The following is a 19,415-nucleotide window of genomic DNA, read 5'->3' as shown; positions in this document are numbered from 1 at the left end:
TTGATGTTTCACAGTTGAAAATTTTGAAATAATCTATAATTATTTAAAATAAAAATGTTAGGACATCAACATGTTCAAACCATTGCATTATATTTGCTGGCTTTTAACATTTGGATTATATTTCAGTAAAGGCTTTAATGTGGATAAGGGCTGTAGACAGCAGTCAGCAGGCCAAGGCGACCCCTCTTGAGCACAGAGACTCAGCACACGCATTTGAGAAGCAGACCTGAGATCTGATACATGCGTGGAAACGCGAGCTCGGCTGCTGTGCTGCTTTCTGATATTACTGCGAATGATGAAGAATGTCTTTGTGAGTGGACTAAGTCATAGTAAAGGCCAGAGCCACTGTGTGAACAGCAACATTTTGAGAAGATGGTGTCACAGTGTTCTTCAAGGCAGCAGTGAGTGTGCCTGCAGATACCAGCTGGTTGTTGTCCACTATGATGAAGCCATGTCACAGTGTGCGTGGCTCTACATTAAGAAAGAAATGTGTGTGATCCACTTGTAAGCCTTTGTCTCCTGATTAGCTCCTTGAGTGTTGAAAGGAGCTTCCTTCTTTGTCTGGTACATGATAATTGTACTGGTACACTTTTGTTTATATTTAGAAACAAATGTGATAACCCTGTATGTATATGTGTTTATACAGTAGGTATACATGTTGAGGCCAAAGTTGATATTGAATGTTGTTTCTCAGTCACTTCTCCACCTTTGTATTTTGAGGCAAGTTCTCTTCAGCCTGGAACTCAGTGACTCTACTGGTCTGCTGGCCAGCAAGTCCCAGACTTTCTCCTGCCTCCCCTTCTGGGCAGGGAGATTACAGAAGTGCGCTAGCACACCTGCCCCCCCTTCTCGGCAGGGGGATTACAGAAGTGCGCTAGCACACCTGCCCCCCTTCTCGGCAGGGAGATCACAGAAGTGTGCTAGCACACCCAGCTCTTACGTGCATGCAGAAATTGAAGTCAGGTACTCATGGCTATACTGTAAGCATAAGCACCTTACTAGCTGATCAGACTCCTCAAGGCACCCACTGTTTTCTTTTTAAATGTAAATAACCAAGGAAAAACACATTCTGTAATAAATTTAGTAAGCTAAGGCAAGAATTCTAAATTCTAAAAGAAAATAGTCAAAATGTATATGTAGATAAGAACATGTGTTATGAATTATTGTTTCACTTTATACCTGAATGTCTTACATAAATACAGAGTTTATATTTTAAGGTAAATATAGTATAATATTAGGTATTGTCACACTGATACATACTTAGAGAGCTTTTAAAGCACAGATTATTGAGTCAATAGACAATAATGGCCCAAAGAAGCCCTTCTTATTTCGCAGATCACTGGGGCGGCAACAGTAATGGTCAGATATATTGTCATCATGTGGCCAGCTGCATGACTGCAAGCAGTTAAGACTTAGTAGTTCACAACCCAAAATAAATAAGTAAACAAACTTGAGGTGGCAAAAAAGATACCTCATTTTATCATTGTTTGAAGTGATAACTTCAAAAATTTCTGCTAATAATTTAAGCTCTGTGATAGGAAGTTATTGATGTAAGATTTAGGGATTAGATGTAATATACAACTTTCATTTATTTAAATACAAATACAGATCTTAAAATTGCTTTTTTAAAAAAGTATTGGATTAAATGTGATAGTACAGACTGATTTCTTTCAAAGTTATTGAATGAAATAATCCTTTTATCGGAATCCAGCTAGGTTCATAGCAGTTCTCCATCAGTATTGTGCTAAATTCAAATGAAGAGACAATAGCTGGTCCACAGATAGCTGGTAAGAAGGTATTGCTCATCTTGTCTAAAGATATGCTCATGCATGTGGACTCCCGGATGAATTAGACATTTTATCAGGAGCTTTTCTCTCTTTCAATAACACTCTATTCACAAGGAAAACATAGGGCAATTTAAAATACAGTTTTCTTCAGGGCTGCTGTACATTGAGGCTGAGATTTTGTGACTCTGAAATGCTTGCATGTAAGGAATGGGTCCACATAAATCCTGGAGGCTTGCTCAAAGTGCTGTGATGGTTCCAGTGTTGAGTCTTCGGTGGTATTAGCAGCAGTCACTTGTACTTCAGAGCTGTGTTTCATGTGCTTTTGAAAAGTTCATAGAACACAAGGTTTTGTAACATACTGTTGTTGCTGTACTTTGGTGTGCACATTGATTTCTTAGGAACTTAGTCTGTGCAGTACTTTTAACTTTGAGATGGATGGGAGTGGTGCTGTTCGATAGAGATAAGGTCCGATTCTCATTCATCCATGTATTCATTAAAAAAAAAAAAAACTGACTGATCTTTTCTTGATTAAGCAGGAGAACACCGTATTTACCCTTTATTGTTGGTATAAACCATTATTTTACTGAGAACCATTAGCTATTTAAAACTTGGTACATAAATTAAAGAGGAGCTAAATGGATTTGTGATCGTTGCCATTAGTAGCATTTTAGATTATACAGGCAATTATTGTGTTCATTATCCTAGAACAGCCCCTTTGCAGAGCCATTGTGGTTGTCTTAGGCATTATGCACAAATTTTCCCGTGGAGATTAAAATTTCCAGTAGCGTATTTAATTTTGTTATCACAGTTGTTTCAAATAAAACAAATATTATGACAAGTAGAAGAAAATTTGCTTTACTAATATAAGAACTTAGTAGTAAATGTTGGAGGTTACTTTCTAGAGTATTTATTTTACCTTTTCTCATACCATCATAATTACTTCAAGTGATTAATAATATATCTTAAGATTAAAAAGATTTTACAATCATAGTAGAAAGTTCTGTATTGTTCAAGTGTTTAAGAAATTCTTTAGTAATAATGAGAGACACATCAAAGCTGAAGGTGATACTATAGAATCTGTGACTTTGTTGTTTGGTTTGGGGTTTTTTTTTATCTTTTGGGTTTTTGTTTTTTGTTTTTTGCTTTTGCAGTACTTTTTAAGTCTTAATCTTAGCTTTTAGATGAAATACTTTTAAAAGTTTTACAGAAAATTTTGAGTATAAAAAGATTCTTAGTTGAAATGTTTCATTTTTTAAAACAAACAAACTAGTATTAAAAACATCTTTTCTTACTGCTGCCCTTTCTTGGAATTAACCAAACTCAGGGTTGCCATTCCAGTTAAGGAAGGGCAGAAAAGGAGCCCTGAAAAGAGGTGAGGGATAACTGTCTGCGCACTGGCAGAGAGTGGATCTGACCTGCAGAGCCTGTCATCAGAACCCTCCTCTCCCTGGAAGGGAGCAGGAGAAGGGAGCAGTCATTTGGCTTCAAAATTGATATCCATTGGTCAGTAGTCAACTACATCTGTCTTGGTCAATTAGAAAGGTATTAATGTCTTGAATTATCTGCATATCCTGTGCATGGGCAACTTTTAGTGTTTCTAACCTCTATGTGGCATTTGTTTCTTGGAGGTTTTTTGCAACCTTTTGGTCTTTCACTGCTCTTACGCAGGGGGAAGTGTGAGACAGTGGTTATGCATTTTGCAAGACAGTAATTCTTTATTTTATTACAAAAAAAAGGCCAACTCTGGAAGGCCAGATTAAATCATTCCTTTCACTTTTTAATGGGATTTGGATGAATAGAGTAAAATATGCACTTTGCATTCATTGATAGCATCTTTAGGTTGAGGTAATTGAGTCTTTTTTCCCTGACTGAATGAATAATGACTTCATCTGATCCTCAGTGAGGCCTGAAACTTAGGCCGCCTTTGTCACAGTAGAAAGATCTGGGCTTTGAAACAGGCTCTGCTTCCCTGGCTTAATTTTTCTTCATTTTAATCCAAAACCCTATTTTTCTCAATAACTCAAGCATAAACTACGTAGTAGTGAAGTAGCGGAAACCGCGTGGTATTTTTCCTCCTTGTGCTGCTTTTTAAATGGAGCTGATAAATCAGCCCCTGAGGTCTGAGCTGCCTCATTCTCAGGAGGAAAGCAATGCTGGGGAATTGTCAGGACTCTTGAATACTGGTCCTTTCACAGTGCCCACTCTCCAGGGAAGCAGTCACTTCACTGTTCTGGTGCAAGACCTGAAGATGGGAAGGGCTAGGCCGGGCCGGGCGGGGGTAGCCTCCCATGATTTAGTGGGCTCTGAGGCGGTCCATCTGCTGCTGCGAACTAGAGCACATGTGCTTAGGGGACTTAAACCTGAGAGTCTTGGGTCTCCACAGAGACTGTTGACATGAGCTTCTGTGTGTGTGCTGTGCAGCTTGCTGTGCCCCATTTGTCACCATCCAAGTGAGGTGACATTCTGTGTGAATCAGACGTGTAGTTATTGTTTGAGAGTAGTTGTTTAGGGCTCTTGCACAGTCATGGCAGTGTTGGGGCCCTCTGAGTGAGAGCATGCTGCAGATGCACTAGGATCTGCTCTGCTCACCCTCTGTAGCCTGGGGTCCTGGTGTGGGTGCAGACTCCAGGTCTCCTGGGGACTGGTCAGTGCTTCTGGTTTCTGTAGTGCTTTCATGTAGTGATCATGATGTATTTACCAACATAGTTCAGACATAAACCTGCACAGAGAAGAACACTGTTTGGATATTTCTCTTTCATAAGACATACAGTACTAGCATTCATTTTGTTTTTCTTAGTATATTCTTTTTTGGAAGTAAAAAGGAATTGTCATAATTACTCATTTTCATAACCTTAGAGTCTAGTACACAGGTGTAGGAGGCATGTAATTACTTGTTTAATTAGTTTTCCTTACAATGAATTTAATGAACTTTCTGAGAAACTTGTTTTTCTTTCTTTCTAGCAATGACTTCTCATGTTCTCATAAGAGTTTGTGGCAAATATTAGCCAAAACTAGATTTAAACTAAATTATGAGCTATGGGAAGAGCTAATTTTCCGAGGCACTATGAAACAAACAAGAGTAGTTCAGCTAATTCTCAATTATTTACATTTAAGAGCTAGTGTTTTGTTTTATTTTTTAATTAAGATTTTGTCGGTTATCCTCCCCCCCTTTCTCTGTCTCTCTCTCTCTCTGTCTCTCTCTCTCCCTCTTTCTCCCTCTCTCTCTCCCTTTTCCTCTCCTTTCTTTTCTCCCTATTACAACCCTTTTGCCCTGCTTTCCTTTCTTTAAAAAAAAAAAACTATGCCAGATTCAGGGTAACAGGAGGATGCTTAGCCTGATAGAATTCAGTCTGCTGTTCACACCACTTGAGTCAGGTATCCCAGTGGCCAGTGGCCATGACCTCATTCAGTACTCTGTGTGTGCCCAGTAACCTAGCTCCTCCAACCACCATACTCAATGGATAGAGTTTAGTGCTAGGCCAGATGTAATGGCTCATTCCTGGTTTTTAATATTTTGGAGGTAGAGGCAGGAGGATCAATGTAAGTTAGGGGCCAGCCTGTCTATGTAGGGGATTCCAGGTCAAGCAGGGCTACATAGCAAGATCCTGATGTGTTTTTTTTTTAATAATATTAATTAATTAAAAAATTTTTGAGGTTAGTCCCCAAAGTCACACAGTTTATCTGAAGAGTAACTGGGTCCAAAATGAATGTCTAACAGTGAAAACAGTGTACCGCCTAGACTTGCAGTCATGCGACACTGTGCAGTGTTGCCTCCTTCCCTGCTAGTCTTAGAGTTGTGCCATATGACACCGTGTACACACAGTGTTGTTTCCATCTCAGAGCCCTGTCAGGAAGCTGCTGATGGGTCTTCATTGTACAGTAAGAAACTGAGGGCTGGCCCTGGCTTAAACCCTTGGGAGGTGGAGTCCAAATTCAAGTGAGCAGGCTTCAGCTCAGTAGCCTTGGCTGCTGTGTGCCTTCTATTCTCCCTGTCCTGTTGCTGCTTCTCTGTGTTAACCTCAAGCAGCACCTCTCCCTGCCCACAATGGAACTGCACTTTGCTCTTTAGGGGTGAAGTGGGAAAAACCTCCACAGAAATTGCCAGAGCTCAAAATTGGAGTTGCACATTTTAGAAGAGCCAGGTTGGGTTCTCTTTACATTTTAGGACAAGGGCTGTTTGGGTGTCAGCACACCCCGTTTCCATAATCAAGGAGAAATGATTACTTGCTTTGGTGTCATCTTCCTTGTGTTTATGTGCTCAGCTAGTAATCACTGCACAGGATGAATTTCAGTGTAGTATGTCACACTGAAGGAATCAGAAGTGTGGGACTTGCATATACTAAGCAACTGACTCCCATGCTTGATCCTTTTCTTTGTAAGTTTTTGTAGAAGTTTGCAGAATGGCTGACATACACTGTCCTGCAAGTGGGGGACTCTGGATCTGAGTGGAGGGTGTCCAAGGGATGGATACATTCGAGTGACAACAGGGATGATCTCATCTGCGTGACTCATAAGATGAACACTTTACTCGAAGAGTTGTTGTGATGCAGTCCTGCTTTTGTGATTCTTGGTCTTGTCCTGTTGGTATCTTCCTATCAGCACACAGCAGATGAAGCTGTGGGGTTGGTTGTTCACTCTGGTCTACCGTTTTATCATCACTTCTCCCTGAGAACTCTGTACAGGTTACAGTACAGTTTTAGAAATCCTACCTAAATCTAGGAGAGGCATGGGAAGAGAAAATCAAGAGTTTTGTGTTGAATTATTATAAAGACTATTAAAATCTTATGTCTTCTCAAGTTGCCATTTTTATGTATTCTGATCAGGGCATTAGGGATGGGTGCCAGCTTAAGTATGTATTAATGCTACACTTTTTTTTTTTAGGTTGGTTTATTGGACCTCGAACTCAATCGGCTGACAAAGGCGCTATTTCTGGCTTTGGTTGTTCTTTCTGTTGTTATGGTAACCTTACAGGGATTTGCAGGCCCATGGTACCGTAATCTTTTTCGGTTCCTCCTTCTCTTTTCCTACATCATTCCTATAAGGTATGTTTAAAATTAGAAGAACACAGATGTCTCATTTCATAATGTATGATTTTGCTAAAATTGTTTTATCATGGTGTGAAAGAGGTTACTCAGTCAAAACTATAGAGGAAAGGGCTGGGAACCCAGATGAATAGAGCAGGTTATCTGTAAGTAGAATTTAGAACATGATTAGTTTTGCTAGAATAACTTAGAGGCTTCTCTACCAGTTTGTGTGCTTTTAACAGTGTTGTCTCAAGAGCTGGAAATGCCTCTTGTTCAAACATAAATATAAATGCCTCTTGTTGAAACATAAATATAAATGCCTCTTGTTGAAACATAAGTATGAATTTAGAAGGGAAAGTTAGCAAATTGCTGGTTGCTGTCTTATTTCCAGTGTTCTAGGGCCTGTGTGCATTGTTGACATTTGAAATTATCTATTTTTAAAAGCCAGGCCTAGTAGTGTTCACTTGTAATCCTTAGCCACAGTGAGGATGCTAAGACCTGGCTACATAGCAAGACCCTGTCTCAGAAAACAAACAGAAAGGAGGGTCAGATAGATTGTTCACATTAGAAGAGAGGCTGACCAAGGCAGTCTTCAAAAGGAACTATTTTTCAAAATGATAAGCAGTGTAACTAGAGATTGGTGTCTAAGCAGTTAATATTCAGTACCTATTTAAAGATTCAAACAGCCTCAAAAATGGTATCTTTAGAAAGATATCCTTAGTGTGTTTGTGGGTATTATGCTTACATATATAAAAGACTGAGATTTTTTCCTGAGTAAACCTTGTGACTCATGAATGAAGCCTGGATCTAGACTGTCATTTGTTGTCAGTTAAGGTGACAGGAATCCAGGCAACAAGGCCCCTGGATGCACTTTGACACAGCCTCAAAGCCAGCCAGTTCCCTAGCTTTGTCTTTGCTAAGCCTTGCCTCATAGATACCCTGGGCTTGCCTTCTCTCACCTCTCCAGGAATAATGCAAGACTGTTTTCACATTAAGCTCTTCACACCTAGATGTGCTGTCTACTGGTTCCAACAGTTAGTTCTTTGTCATTCAGACATCACCCAACTCTACCTGTCAGGCCATCCCAAGGCACCTGCTGCCTGTCATTGGCTGCCATTCTGTGTGGCTCTCTGCTGAGGCCTGTCTTCTTTGTCTGGTGCTCTCTACCACCAAACTCTGTAAGGGATACAGACTGAACAACCAGTTTGGTATCCAGTGCCAGAGCCAGGTGACACACTGGGCAGGAAGGGCTCCTGGTTTGTTACATATGTACAAACCATCATAGATATCATGTATGCTCATATTGAATGCCATATGTGAGCTCAAGAACAGATGTATGTCCCCAAATACTGTATCTGTGAAGTCACATGTCTGTTTTATCCAACAGTTATGACAGAGTTTCCTCAGACACGCAGAACACACAGATTCTTCAGGAAGCTATTTGTTGATATTCTTTCAGCCTGCGGATGCATGGTTGCAGTGGCCCCAGCCTCTGTGTCGAACCACCATCCATTGCCTTCTGCCTAGTGTCCTTCTTCCCACTGTTTCCTTGCCATCCTTATCTATACAAGGATCTTCCTGTACAATACCCACTCAAACTGGACATCAGCCAGTCTTACATTACTGCCCACCAGTTAGCTACTCCTGAACCGGATGGCACAGGTCCCAAGCAGAGGCTAGGACTCCTTAGTGCCTGGGAATAGAACTGCAGGCTCTTTCCTATGGGAAAAATGATACCAACTTCTAGACTTGTTGGTAGACACTGTGAAATATAATCTCTCAAGTTATATTAAGCTATACATTTGCTTTTATCTGAGTTTAATGATAAAATATTTTAGGGCTTCTTCTGGAACTTATCTCCAGATTCTCATTGCACTTTATTTTTGCATGATGTAGTCAGTCATGAATGTTCCATGTGTGCTTAGAAAGTTTTCTATGTATTCTATAGAGTGAGTTTTTATACAGATGTCACTAGATGAGCCTTATGGGTTTTTAAAATCATCTACATGCATCCTTTTAAAGGAACGCTCCCTAACTTTATAAGCAAACTATCTCTCATCATAATTATGGTTTTATTCATTTCCCATGCTGCATTTGTGTGTTTTAAAGCTATGTTACTAAATGTTTACTGGCTTAGAATTGCTGTTTTGTGTGAATGAGGTTTTAGAAATAGTGTTTTTTTTTTTAGACCTTTATGATCTTTACATTTGTTACAGTTAAATGACTTGCTTGCATTTATTTTTACTTAATTTCTTCTACTTCTATATTTTGTGTCCTTTGAATATTTTAAAGTCCTTTTATCCTTGTATTTCTTTATATTCTGTCCTATTATTCCTGTAGAAGGGTTACCCTGCACATAATAAAAAAACACACTTCTTTGCTTTTCTTTAAAATGATTCAAGGACCTTAAAATATTTGGACTCTAGCACCCCCTGTCTCATAACTATATGCCTCCCCCAACATACACACAGTGGTATTTGTATTTAAGGCTTCTGTCTGTCGTCCTTACTCATACTCAAGACTTGCATGAAGCCTCTATGGCTTGACCTTCTGCACACCGTTCTGGTAGTGCGAGGTTCTGATAGTGAGTGGGTATTAGAATAGTGCAGAGCAGGCCGTGTCTTCCCAGACTGTCCCTTCCTCTGCCTCTGTCTGCTTTGCTGCCCGTCATCACCCTGGCCACAGCTGGATAGTCATCACCTTATAAGCTTATCCCACTTATCCTTTAAGCTGTCTCCTGCTGAGCCAGGACAGACAGAGGACATCCTGATTCTCCAGGACAGACAGCAGGCTGGGCTCTGAACAATGCAATGTCATTTACAGACACCTTTAGGAATTGTGTTTGAAATAAGACTTGGGATTTTTTTATATTACTTATGTCCTTTTTTTGTTTTGTTTATAATTGAAACAATTGTGAAGCAACTATAGGTGGTGATGTAGGCCACAATCAATGCATCAGGCTCATTTGGACACTAGACATGCACAAATGAATTGGTATCCTGCCACCTTCATGTCCTTTCTCCCTTTATTTTAGCCAACTGTTGGTCAGATTGATGCCACCTGACCCAAGACTAGGGTCACCTGGGAAAGGAGGACTCCAGTTGAGAAAATATCCTCATCAGATTGGCCTGTAGGCAGGTCTGTTAGGTATTTTCTTGATTAATGATTAATTAATGTGTGAGGGTTCAAACAGTTGTGGGTGGTGCCACCCTCGTCAGGTGACCCTGGACTGAATGATTAAACAAGCTAAGTGAGTCAGGTAGCAGTGTTTCTCTATGGGCAGTGCTACAGTATCTATCTACAGGTTCCTGCTTGAGTTCCTGCCCTGAGTCACTTCCCCCGTTAGTGGATTGTGATGTGACATGTAAGACAAATAAACAAAAGCCAAGTTGCTGTATCAGAAAGCATACCAGGACACTTGTTGATTATCCAGCTGTGGCCAGGGTGATGATGACAGGCACCAAAGCAGACAAAGAGGCAGATAAGGGAGAGCCTTGGAAGGCACTACCTGCCTGCTCTGCACCACCCATGGCCTGTTTCCTCAGTGCTTCCTTAAGCACGGAACCTGCATTTGCCTGCTGAAGGAATGGCATTCTCCCATCTTCTTGAAGAGATCTGTACTGGCTGGTTTTGTGTGTCAACTTGACACAGGCTGGAGCTATCACAGAGAAGGGAGCTTCAGTTGGGGAAGTGAGATCCAGCTGTGGGGTATTTTCTCAGTTAGTGATCAAGGGGGGAGGGCCCCTTGTGGGTGGTGCCATCCCTGGGCTGGAAGTCTTGGGTTCTATAAGAGAGCAGGCTGAGCAAGCCAGGGGAAGCAAGCCATGTGTCAACATGGCCTCTGTGTCAGCTCCTGCCTCCTGACCTTCTTGAGTTCCAGTCCTGACCTCCTTTGGTGATGAACAGCCATGTGGAAGTAAGCCAAATAAACCCTTTCCTCCCCAACTTGCTTCTTGGTCATGATGTTTGTGCAGGAATAAAAACCCTGACTAAGACAAGATCATAAAGATTTCTTTCCTGTGTTCTTCCTTTGAGTTGATTTTTGAAGCCTGTCTGGATGGGATGTTCTTTGGTGTTAACATTGAAGACTGCTTCTGTCCCATAGTGGGAGGGAGAGAGGCTGAAGGAACCTTTGTCCTTAGCTCTGGAGCACTTCCAGGAGGTCTGCACTGGGATGTATACACTCTCTCCCTTGTTTCTGTCTTTAGGAAAATAACGGCATAAATGTACTGGCCCACTTTTATTTATTTAATAAAGTTATCTTAACAAAATTATGTGTTAGGAAGATTGTTGGGACTAAAAGTGATTCTGTTGTTTTTATATTTGAATAGTTACTTGGGTTTATAGTGAAAATGGAAAATACCTAATAAGAAAATAAGTACAGTGTCAGTATATAACTATATAAAACCTTTCGTGTGTTTAGAACTGGGAAAATGGCCTAGTGGATGAAGGAAGTGAATTAGGCATGGTATTACACACCTACAACCCCAGTGATGGAGAAAAACTCCTCAGGCTTGCAGGTCAGTCAGTGTTTCCCAACTCACAAGCTACAAGTTCAATGAGGAATGTAGTCTCGGAAAATACAATGGAAAGTAATAGAGGAAGATATTCAATATTGTCTATTTCCCCTACAAGCACATACACATGTGTATGTGTGTGTGTGTGTATACATATACATGTGTATGTGTGTATATCTTTACATATACATATATGCATGTATCAGTGTACACTCCTATTTTAGTCTCTATGGTCATTGAAAATACTTGCTAATAAAATGATGGTAATACCAGACTGCCTATAATCTCTTATTTTTTCAGTAAGTGTATTTTTCAGTGAGCTCTACTTTTTTCGGTGAGTGTGTTTATCATGTTCATCTAGGTGTGCTGAGCCTGACTAGACAATTTTGCACCCTTCCTTTGCTTTATCTTGCCATGAGCATGCTCACTTTAACACAGAGACACTAACGATGTTTGCACACCTAGACCTGAGCTGTACCTACTTAGCAGAAGGGATGAGAGCTGTGGAGGCACAGAAGGCTAACTTAGAGAATTGTGGATTACTTTTAATGAAAACAGATTTGTTTTCTTGTTGACAAGTTTCCATAAAATAAGGATAACAATTCATTTAAGTGTTCAAATGTGCTTTTGGACTTTTCAGTATATGTTATTTTGCAAAATATGCAAATCTAAGAAGTCAAGTAATTTTTCCTCTAGTGTCCTAAGAATCAGAATTCTTTTTAAGTTTACAAAATTAAGTATTTTATTAAAATTACTCGGTACAAATCTAATAATTTTTAAGCTCCTTGATAAAATTTACATTGTCTTTTTTGTTTGTTTTTGTGGGGGTTTTTTTGAGATCATAATTTAACTACATTTTTGTCATCCCAAGAGAAATGTTACATGATGTAGCTTTTATTGTAATTCTAAAATGAACATATGTCCCTGTGCATGTCTCCTAACAGGAAGACACCAGCGGAATGGTTAGTACGTCAACATATCCAGGGTCACGTGTTTGCTGTTGTCTGTTTTTTTGAGATGCTTTTGAGTGCCCATGTTTTGATAACCCAGAAACCAAGTTCTCAGCCTGGGTCAGAGAGACTTTTGCTTCTGCATAAGGCATACATGAGCAAGAGAGGCAAAAATGCTATTAGACAAAGAGATAATTTTAAATTTAAGTGTGAGGCACACTTAAGCTCTTTTTCAGGCCGTGCCTTTCTTAGAGCACTGAGCTGCAAGGGCTGTCTGTGGGTTGTGGAGACATAGGGTCCCTTTAATTTTGCCTGTGTCACATCAGAGCATGTGGGAGCTCATCAGAGGAATCCTAGAACCTGTGGACTGAAGACTAGATTGCAGCATCTGCGCCCCGAAGGCTGCCATCAAAGGTGCCAGGTTGGATTGGTGCAAAGTTTTTCTAGGGTTAGCAATGAACTTTCCCCAAAGGAAAGTTGTTAGCAATTGCTGCAAGTTCTTGTTAGTTCTGGATGGTTTTAGGGTTGTTTGGTTTGCCTTTTTATCCAACAACTCTTGTAGCTGAGAGTGGGTGAGCTCTCACACTGGGGTTGGTAGCTAGCTAACCTTTAGACACTGAGTGCTCTGATGCAGTAGTACACTCTGATACATCCACTCCCGTCTGGGCTTGAAGTGGCTTCAGACTTGTTTCAGTAGGTATGTGTTAGCTCTTCTCATCTCTGTGAAGTACATGCACACATTTCCACGAAGAATGTTTATCTCATGTATGTATCAGCATAAACTATTTTAGTTTTTGTGGTCATTTAAAAACTTGCTTATAAAATGATGGTAATATCATCATTATTATATACCATCGGCATTATATATTCTAGCAGCCTTTTGAACATTAACACTTGCTTTTACTATAAATGGAGTATTTCTGTTTTCTTCTTAATTTATAGTAATTCTGTATGTTTATGGGATACAGTAGAATGCTATATAGCATACACTACCTGGTTAACTTCTTGTTTTTCTCAAGAATGTTGCACGTATATTTGCTTGTGAAAACATAATCTGAATGTTTTCTTGTTTTGTTGACTTTATACAGTTGAAATTATATTGAAGATTACCCCTTTACAACATTGCATCTTATGTTTAACATGGCTACATAGATTCATCCATTCCTTATAACTTGCCATCCTTATTTATGACTGTACATGTGTCCAGTATTCTATTGACAAAACTGTGGGGTGTTCCATAGGTACTCTATACATTGATCAATAAGCATGTGTGCATCTGGTACCGAAGTCTAGGAACAGGATTGCTTGGCTCTGTACTTGTCTGTGACTTTGCTGTGTTTGCTAGTGTTGCTAGTATTTGGCCGAGTTGTAGGTACCAGTTAGCATACCATTATCAATACAGACCAGTGTTCCCAGCCTTCCTAATGCTGTAAACCTTTAACACAGCTCCTCACGTTGTGGTGACTCCCAACCATAAAATTACTTTTGTTGCTCCTTCATAACTATACTTTTTCTGTGGTAATGAATTATAATTTCCTATGGTCTTAGGCTATCCCCTCTAAATGGTCATTCGACCTTCCCTCCCACAAGGGGTCATGACCTACAAGTTGAGAACCAGTAATTTGGAATTTCTCTTTTGTGAACTTTCAAAGTCCTTTGCTGTGGCCTTCTGGGCACTTTATGCTATGTTTTCCACTCCTATTTGGCTGACATCTTTCTCTGTAGCTTGACTTTTTTTTTTTTTTTAACCCAGGAAAATAGTTTCTAATTTTACCTTGTTAAATATGCATGAATCCTTGTAGGATATTGTCTATCGCACTGTGGACCTAGAAATCTTCCTCTGCTCTGAGACCCTGTTCTCCTCTCACTGTCTGCTGAGTCTGAGCGTACTTTATTTGAGCACTGAGAGTGATTTCATTCTCTTGTGATGACGGCACTTGAACTCAGGCCTTTAAGCATGCATACATTCTACCACAGATAGACTGCAGCTCAAGGAGGTTGGGCAGGGTGTGGGGTTATGGCAGAAAGACAAAGGTTTGAGCTCAAGGACTTGCCTATGCTAGACAACTGATTTTTTTTTTTAAAGTAGTATATGATAGAGTTTTTAGATCCAGAGTTTTAAATTGTCTTATCACTCTTTGTAAAATAAGAAAATAAACCTCTTTCCCAGAGGCATGGTATCATCTGTGTTATGTACACATGTTTATTGCCTATTGTGGGCACCATTTGTCTGTCTACCTCTGACCCAATAGCAAACTAATGACTATAGCCTCAGAACTGGACCGTCTTTAACACAGGCCTTTCCTCCTCCTAGTCCTGAGGTTTCGCTTTTCTTGGTCATGACTCTGCTGTAACTCTTACCTTTAGATTTCTTCTAGACTTTCTCCATAGAGAGAGTATCCATCTTTTGTTAGAGCAATTTATAAATACTTTATTTTTTAAATCCTATATTATACTTTTTTTTTCAAGTTCCATTTCATATCTCTCTGCTTCTGGTATGACGATATAATGGTTATTTCTACTAAATTATTGAATCTGGCTTTGGTAAGACATTGTTTCAAACTTTTATATATTTATCAGAAAAGGAAGATGTGTTTCTTGTTTTAACCCTTTGCACCATTTATTTCTTTTCTTGCTAATAGGCAAATCTTGTGTGTTCTTCACTAAAGGGTAAGAATAATGTACATTCTTCCTTTGTTCCCATTATCAAAGTCAACACATTCAGCATAAAAACATGCTCTTTTTCATAAAGACTCTTCAACACAGTCATTGTTATTCATTCTGATCTGCTAAAACCTGTTTTCATGTCATAAAACATTTTTAAAAGTTTCTAACTCTCTAGGGGATTTTTCTTTGTTGAGATGTTTGTTATTGACTGCCACGCTGAGTTGCAGCAGCCACCTTCTAGTGTCCCGCCAGTGTCTTAGCTCTAGGGAGACCTACATGGATCCATTAGACCCTGTTCACTCATTCTTTCAGTTTATACATGTAGTATAGTACTTATAATTTTGCCTTTTCACACCATTTTTGTGGGTTAGTATCAAGATAATACAGGTTCAAAAAACAATGATGAATCTCCCATTTTCTATCTAAAAAAAATTACATCAGAGTTGTTTATTCTTTAAACACTACATGGCAAGTAGACAGACAGTTGTAAGCCCGCACTTTCTCTGTGGAAAAACTAGTTAAATTTGCTTTCCTTAGTAGTCACTTTAGCAATGCTAAAAGTTTGCACGAGCTATGTCAACTATCTAAAATTTCAGACTTAGTCACAAGTTTGTTTATGATATTTTCCTATTATCTCATATATGTATAAAGGCTATCATAATGGTCTTTAAATTTCTTTCTTCATTGATTTTTATTTATGTACTATTTTTACTCAGGGTTCTTATAACCTTGCTGCCGTTGGATTTTCTCTGTAGTTGAGGTGGCTATGATTCTCCGCTGTCCTGCCAGTGCTCACAGTCAGTGTGCTGGGCGGCAGGCTTGTGCTGTCACCTCCCTTCCCCAGCTCCACTCTGGATTCTACTGCTCCTTCCGTTTGTTGTTTTTTTAAATCAATTTACCAACTGAAGACTGGTGGGTTATATAAATGATACTGTTAGCTTGTGGGTGTTCGTACTCACAAATGTTATTTTCTGTTTCATAATGTTACTTTATTTCTACTTTGATTTAGTATTTTTCTTCATGATATAGATGTTTAACTGGCTAATTTGGAGCCTGTCCTCCCCTTTTGAATACATGTATGTAAGAAATTAACTTCTCTGTAAATATTATCTTGGTTATATCTCTAAAATTTTTATGCAATAGTTTTTGTTATTATCAAACGCGGGGTTTGGGTTTATTTGTTGCTCTTTTAGACAGGATCTCATGATTTCAGTAGCCCAAGCTTGCCTTGAACTTAACTATGTAGCCAAGAATAGCCTCAAACTACTAGTTCTCCCACCCTACCCCTGCCTCCTGCCACTTCCCCCTTCCTCTCCCAAGCATTGGATTATAGGAAAAGACAAAGACAGAAACCATTCAAGCCATATGGCAGGTATCATGGTGAGTTTAAAAACTCAAGCTGTGTAAAACCAAAAGCTCTATATACAGTGTATGATTAGTTCAGATAATTGCAAAATTGAAATGATATAAGTAGTCTGTGGGCTTGGGGGAGGTAGTATAGGAAAGATGTGACTGCTGAAGGTCACCTGTGGTGCTTCCTAGGGGTGCTGAGTATTTGACCTTACACAGCATGGGATTGTGATATACAAAACTCAATGGTTTATAAAAACTAGCAAAGCTCCTCTCAAGTCTGTGTAGTTCATTCACCGTTCGGTCCTGTGCTTTGAAGAGGTTACCAAAAGAAGAGATAAAACAGAGTCAGTGTGCTCTGTGAAAGCTCGCATCCGAGGCTGAAGTCTCGGGAGCTAAGACTTTGTACTGTTGGGTGCAACCTGCTGTTCTATGCAGAGCAGAACTCAACCTGCCTACCTTTCTTTTTCTTTCTTCCTGCACTGAAGTTGGTCGTCAGCCCCACTTGCATTTAGCTTCACTCTCTATAGATCTACTTACCATGATCAACTGTGGTCTAAAACCATTGGATACTCAATACAATATTTTGAAAAACACCACATCTGTTACTTATATATTGTTATATAATTGTTATATATTTTATATTAAATATATAATTGTTCATATATAATATATACTATTACTATAGCATATACTTATATATACTATATAATATACTATTTTATATTGTAAAAATTATATTTTATGATTATTGTTAAATACTATGACTAGTTTATAAATTAATTTCACTAAATATTACAGATCAGAAGAAACATAACATACCTAGACCTGGGTCTAGTCTTTGACTTCAGGGGTCCATCCACTGGGGATGTTGAAATCCATTCCTGGTGAACTGGAAGGATGACTGGGCATAAGGTAGCACATTCAGCACATGCCTCTGCTTCTCTGTGCCCTATGCATTGAACTCTTGCTCTTTCCATTTTTCTGTTGAATTGAATATTTGATTAATTGGTATCTCATGTTTGCAAATACATTTAGTACCTTATTGGACTTTTGAGTCGATTATGATACTTCTAAAATGTTTTAAAATGCATTTATCTGTTCGGGTCATGCATGCCATGATCTGAGTATGGAAGTCATACAACAACTGTGGGAATTGGTTTCCTCCTTCCACCATGTCCTGCAGCTCTATCTCAGTTTTTAAGCTTGCAGTACGTGCACTTTATCTGATGCATCTTGCTTGGCCTAAGGTCTACTTTCTGTTGAAACCTTGGTTGAACACTGGAGTGGAGATCAAGTCAGCCTTTAGTAAGAGATTACAGAACTACCATGTGCTAAAACTAGGAACAGATGCAAGTTACACCTCACATCAAGCGTGTTAACCTGAGTTCCTTCACCAGAGAATGTAGGAAAATGAGTTGTCAGGAGTTTATGCTAGCTAGATTATACATATGTAAGCAGAAAGGTTGGTGTCTGTTGGCATTTGCTGGTACACAGATGGCTGGAAAAGGTAAAGCTGGATATTGAGTTCTAGACCTGGACTACGTATTTACATGGGCTTGGTGACACAGGACTGCACTTCTGACATTTTACTTACAGGAGTTCAGGGAAGGCCTACCTAAGCTACAGAGTAAATTGAAAGCTAACGAGGCCTTTTACAGACCTTGCCTAAACCAGAGAGATCATCAGGAACTGCAGGTATAGCACAGTAGTAGAGCACTTTGGGCAGGAAGTGAAATGTTGACTGTGGTCCTCCTGTTCACTCACAGGTGTTTTGATTCATCTAAGGTTAGAAGTTACTCAGGCAGCAGTGCTGATCCAAAGCTCAGGAGGGTTCAACTGGTCCTGGAGATGACAGCCTTAGCTACAGTATGGTGCATGGACAGTTCACCAGGGAAAAGCCTTTGATGCTGTCTGCTGCTGTCCGCAGTGTAACATCAGAATAAGAGATGCAGAAAGATTTCAGATAGAACACCCGTGTCCTTCACCCATCTTAGAGCCTTTATAGAAACAGGTTTTGATTACATTTGGTAGAAGTTCTAATGAAAGTTGCTTCTGGTTTTTTTTTAATTAATTTATTTATTTATTTTGCTCAGATTATAATTGGCACGTGAATTATTTCAGGTAGATTCGTTCCCCAATGAGAGCTGTGTGTATTTCTTAGGCGGGCTAGGGACTGGGCTCACCTGGCAGTGATAAGTGCTAAGGTTTAATTGTAACAAATTAGAGCTTAAATATAGCAAGCATCCTGGGGTCTAAATGGATTGTGTTGTATATTTTGGGGAAAATGCACTTGAAATTTATTCAAACTCTGAGTTTCTTCTTCAAGTATTTGTAGCTGTGAGATTAGGCTGTACAAAAATAAACTGTCATGAAGGCAGTCTTACATCGTGAAAGCCACCTCATGTTTGTCATGAGGCGCTGCAAAAGAAAACATTCTTATATATATTCCTATTGCAACATCCATGAAAGACTACTTACTCAGGCAGTCAGTTTTTCCTAGTGAATGATAGTAAATGTCATAACCATGTCCTGGCTCAGGGAACCATCTGAAAACAACTGTTTTCCCTCTGGAACAGGTCTATGGGTAAGAGTGTCACAGGTGCTTAGTCAACAGAAGAACGGCCTTGCCGGGTGTCTGGTATCTGCTACTGTCTAACATGTCTCTGGCCAGGCAGCAGTGGCACATGCCTTTAATCCCAGCACTTGGGAGGCAGAGGCAGACGGATTTCTGAGTTCGAGGCCAGCCTGGTCTACAGAGTGGGTTCCAGGACAGCCAGGGCTACACAGAGAAACCCTGTCTCAGAAAAAAACAAACAAACAAACAAACAAACAAAAACAAAAAACCAACATGTTTCTGTAATCACGTGACTTGTGGATTACAGAGCATGTCAGAGTTGGCGCTCACGCTCCTGGGTAAAGGCCTGTGTTTAGAAGCTATACGGGCAGGGAATTACTAAGAAGTAAACTCATACAGTTGTTACTCTGCTGCCATAGAATTTGGATGCCCTAGAAACTTAGCATTTAAAGGAAATTATCCTTTAGCATTTGACCAGATTCACAACATGAATCATGTGGAGCTGTAATTCCTTGTGTAGGAGTGTTTTCTTAGTTGACTTG

At 39.6% G+C, this 19,415-nt stretch overlaps 1 protein-coding gene across 2 annotated transcripts in view; it reads left to right on the top strand.

Moving 5' to 3' along the window:
• Atp9b (ATPase phospholipid transporting 9B (putative)) overlaps positions 1-19,415 on the top strand; it is a 203,146-nt gene that overhangs the window by 116,382 nt on the left and 67,349 nt on the right. For both annotated transcript variants that reach the window (XM_031366142.1, XM_031366141.1), the window contains exon 12: positions 6,669-6,829. In XM_031366142.1, coding sequence (XP_031222002.1) covers positions 6,669-6,829 — 161 coding nt within the window. The remainder of the gene's footprint in view (positions 1-6,668; positions 6,830-19,415) is intronic.

The sequence above is a fragment of the Mastomys coucha genome, unplaced genomic scaffold (genome assembly GCF_008632895.1).
Source record: "Mastomys coucha isolate ucsf_1 unplaced genomic scaffold, UCSF_Mcou_1 pScaffold13, whole genome shotgun sequence".
Taxonomy (NCBI): Eukaryota; Metazoa; Chordata; class Mammalia; order Rodentia; family Muridae; genus Mastomys; species Mastomys coucha.
This window is presented reverse-complemented; position numbering and strand designations above follow the sequence as displayed.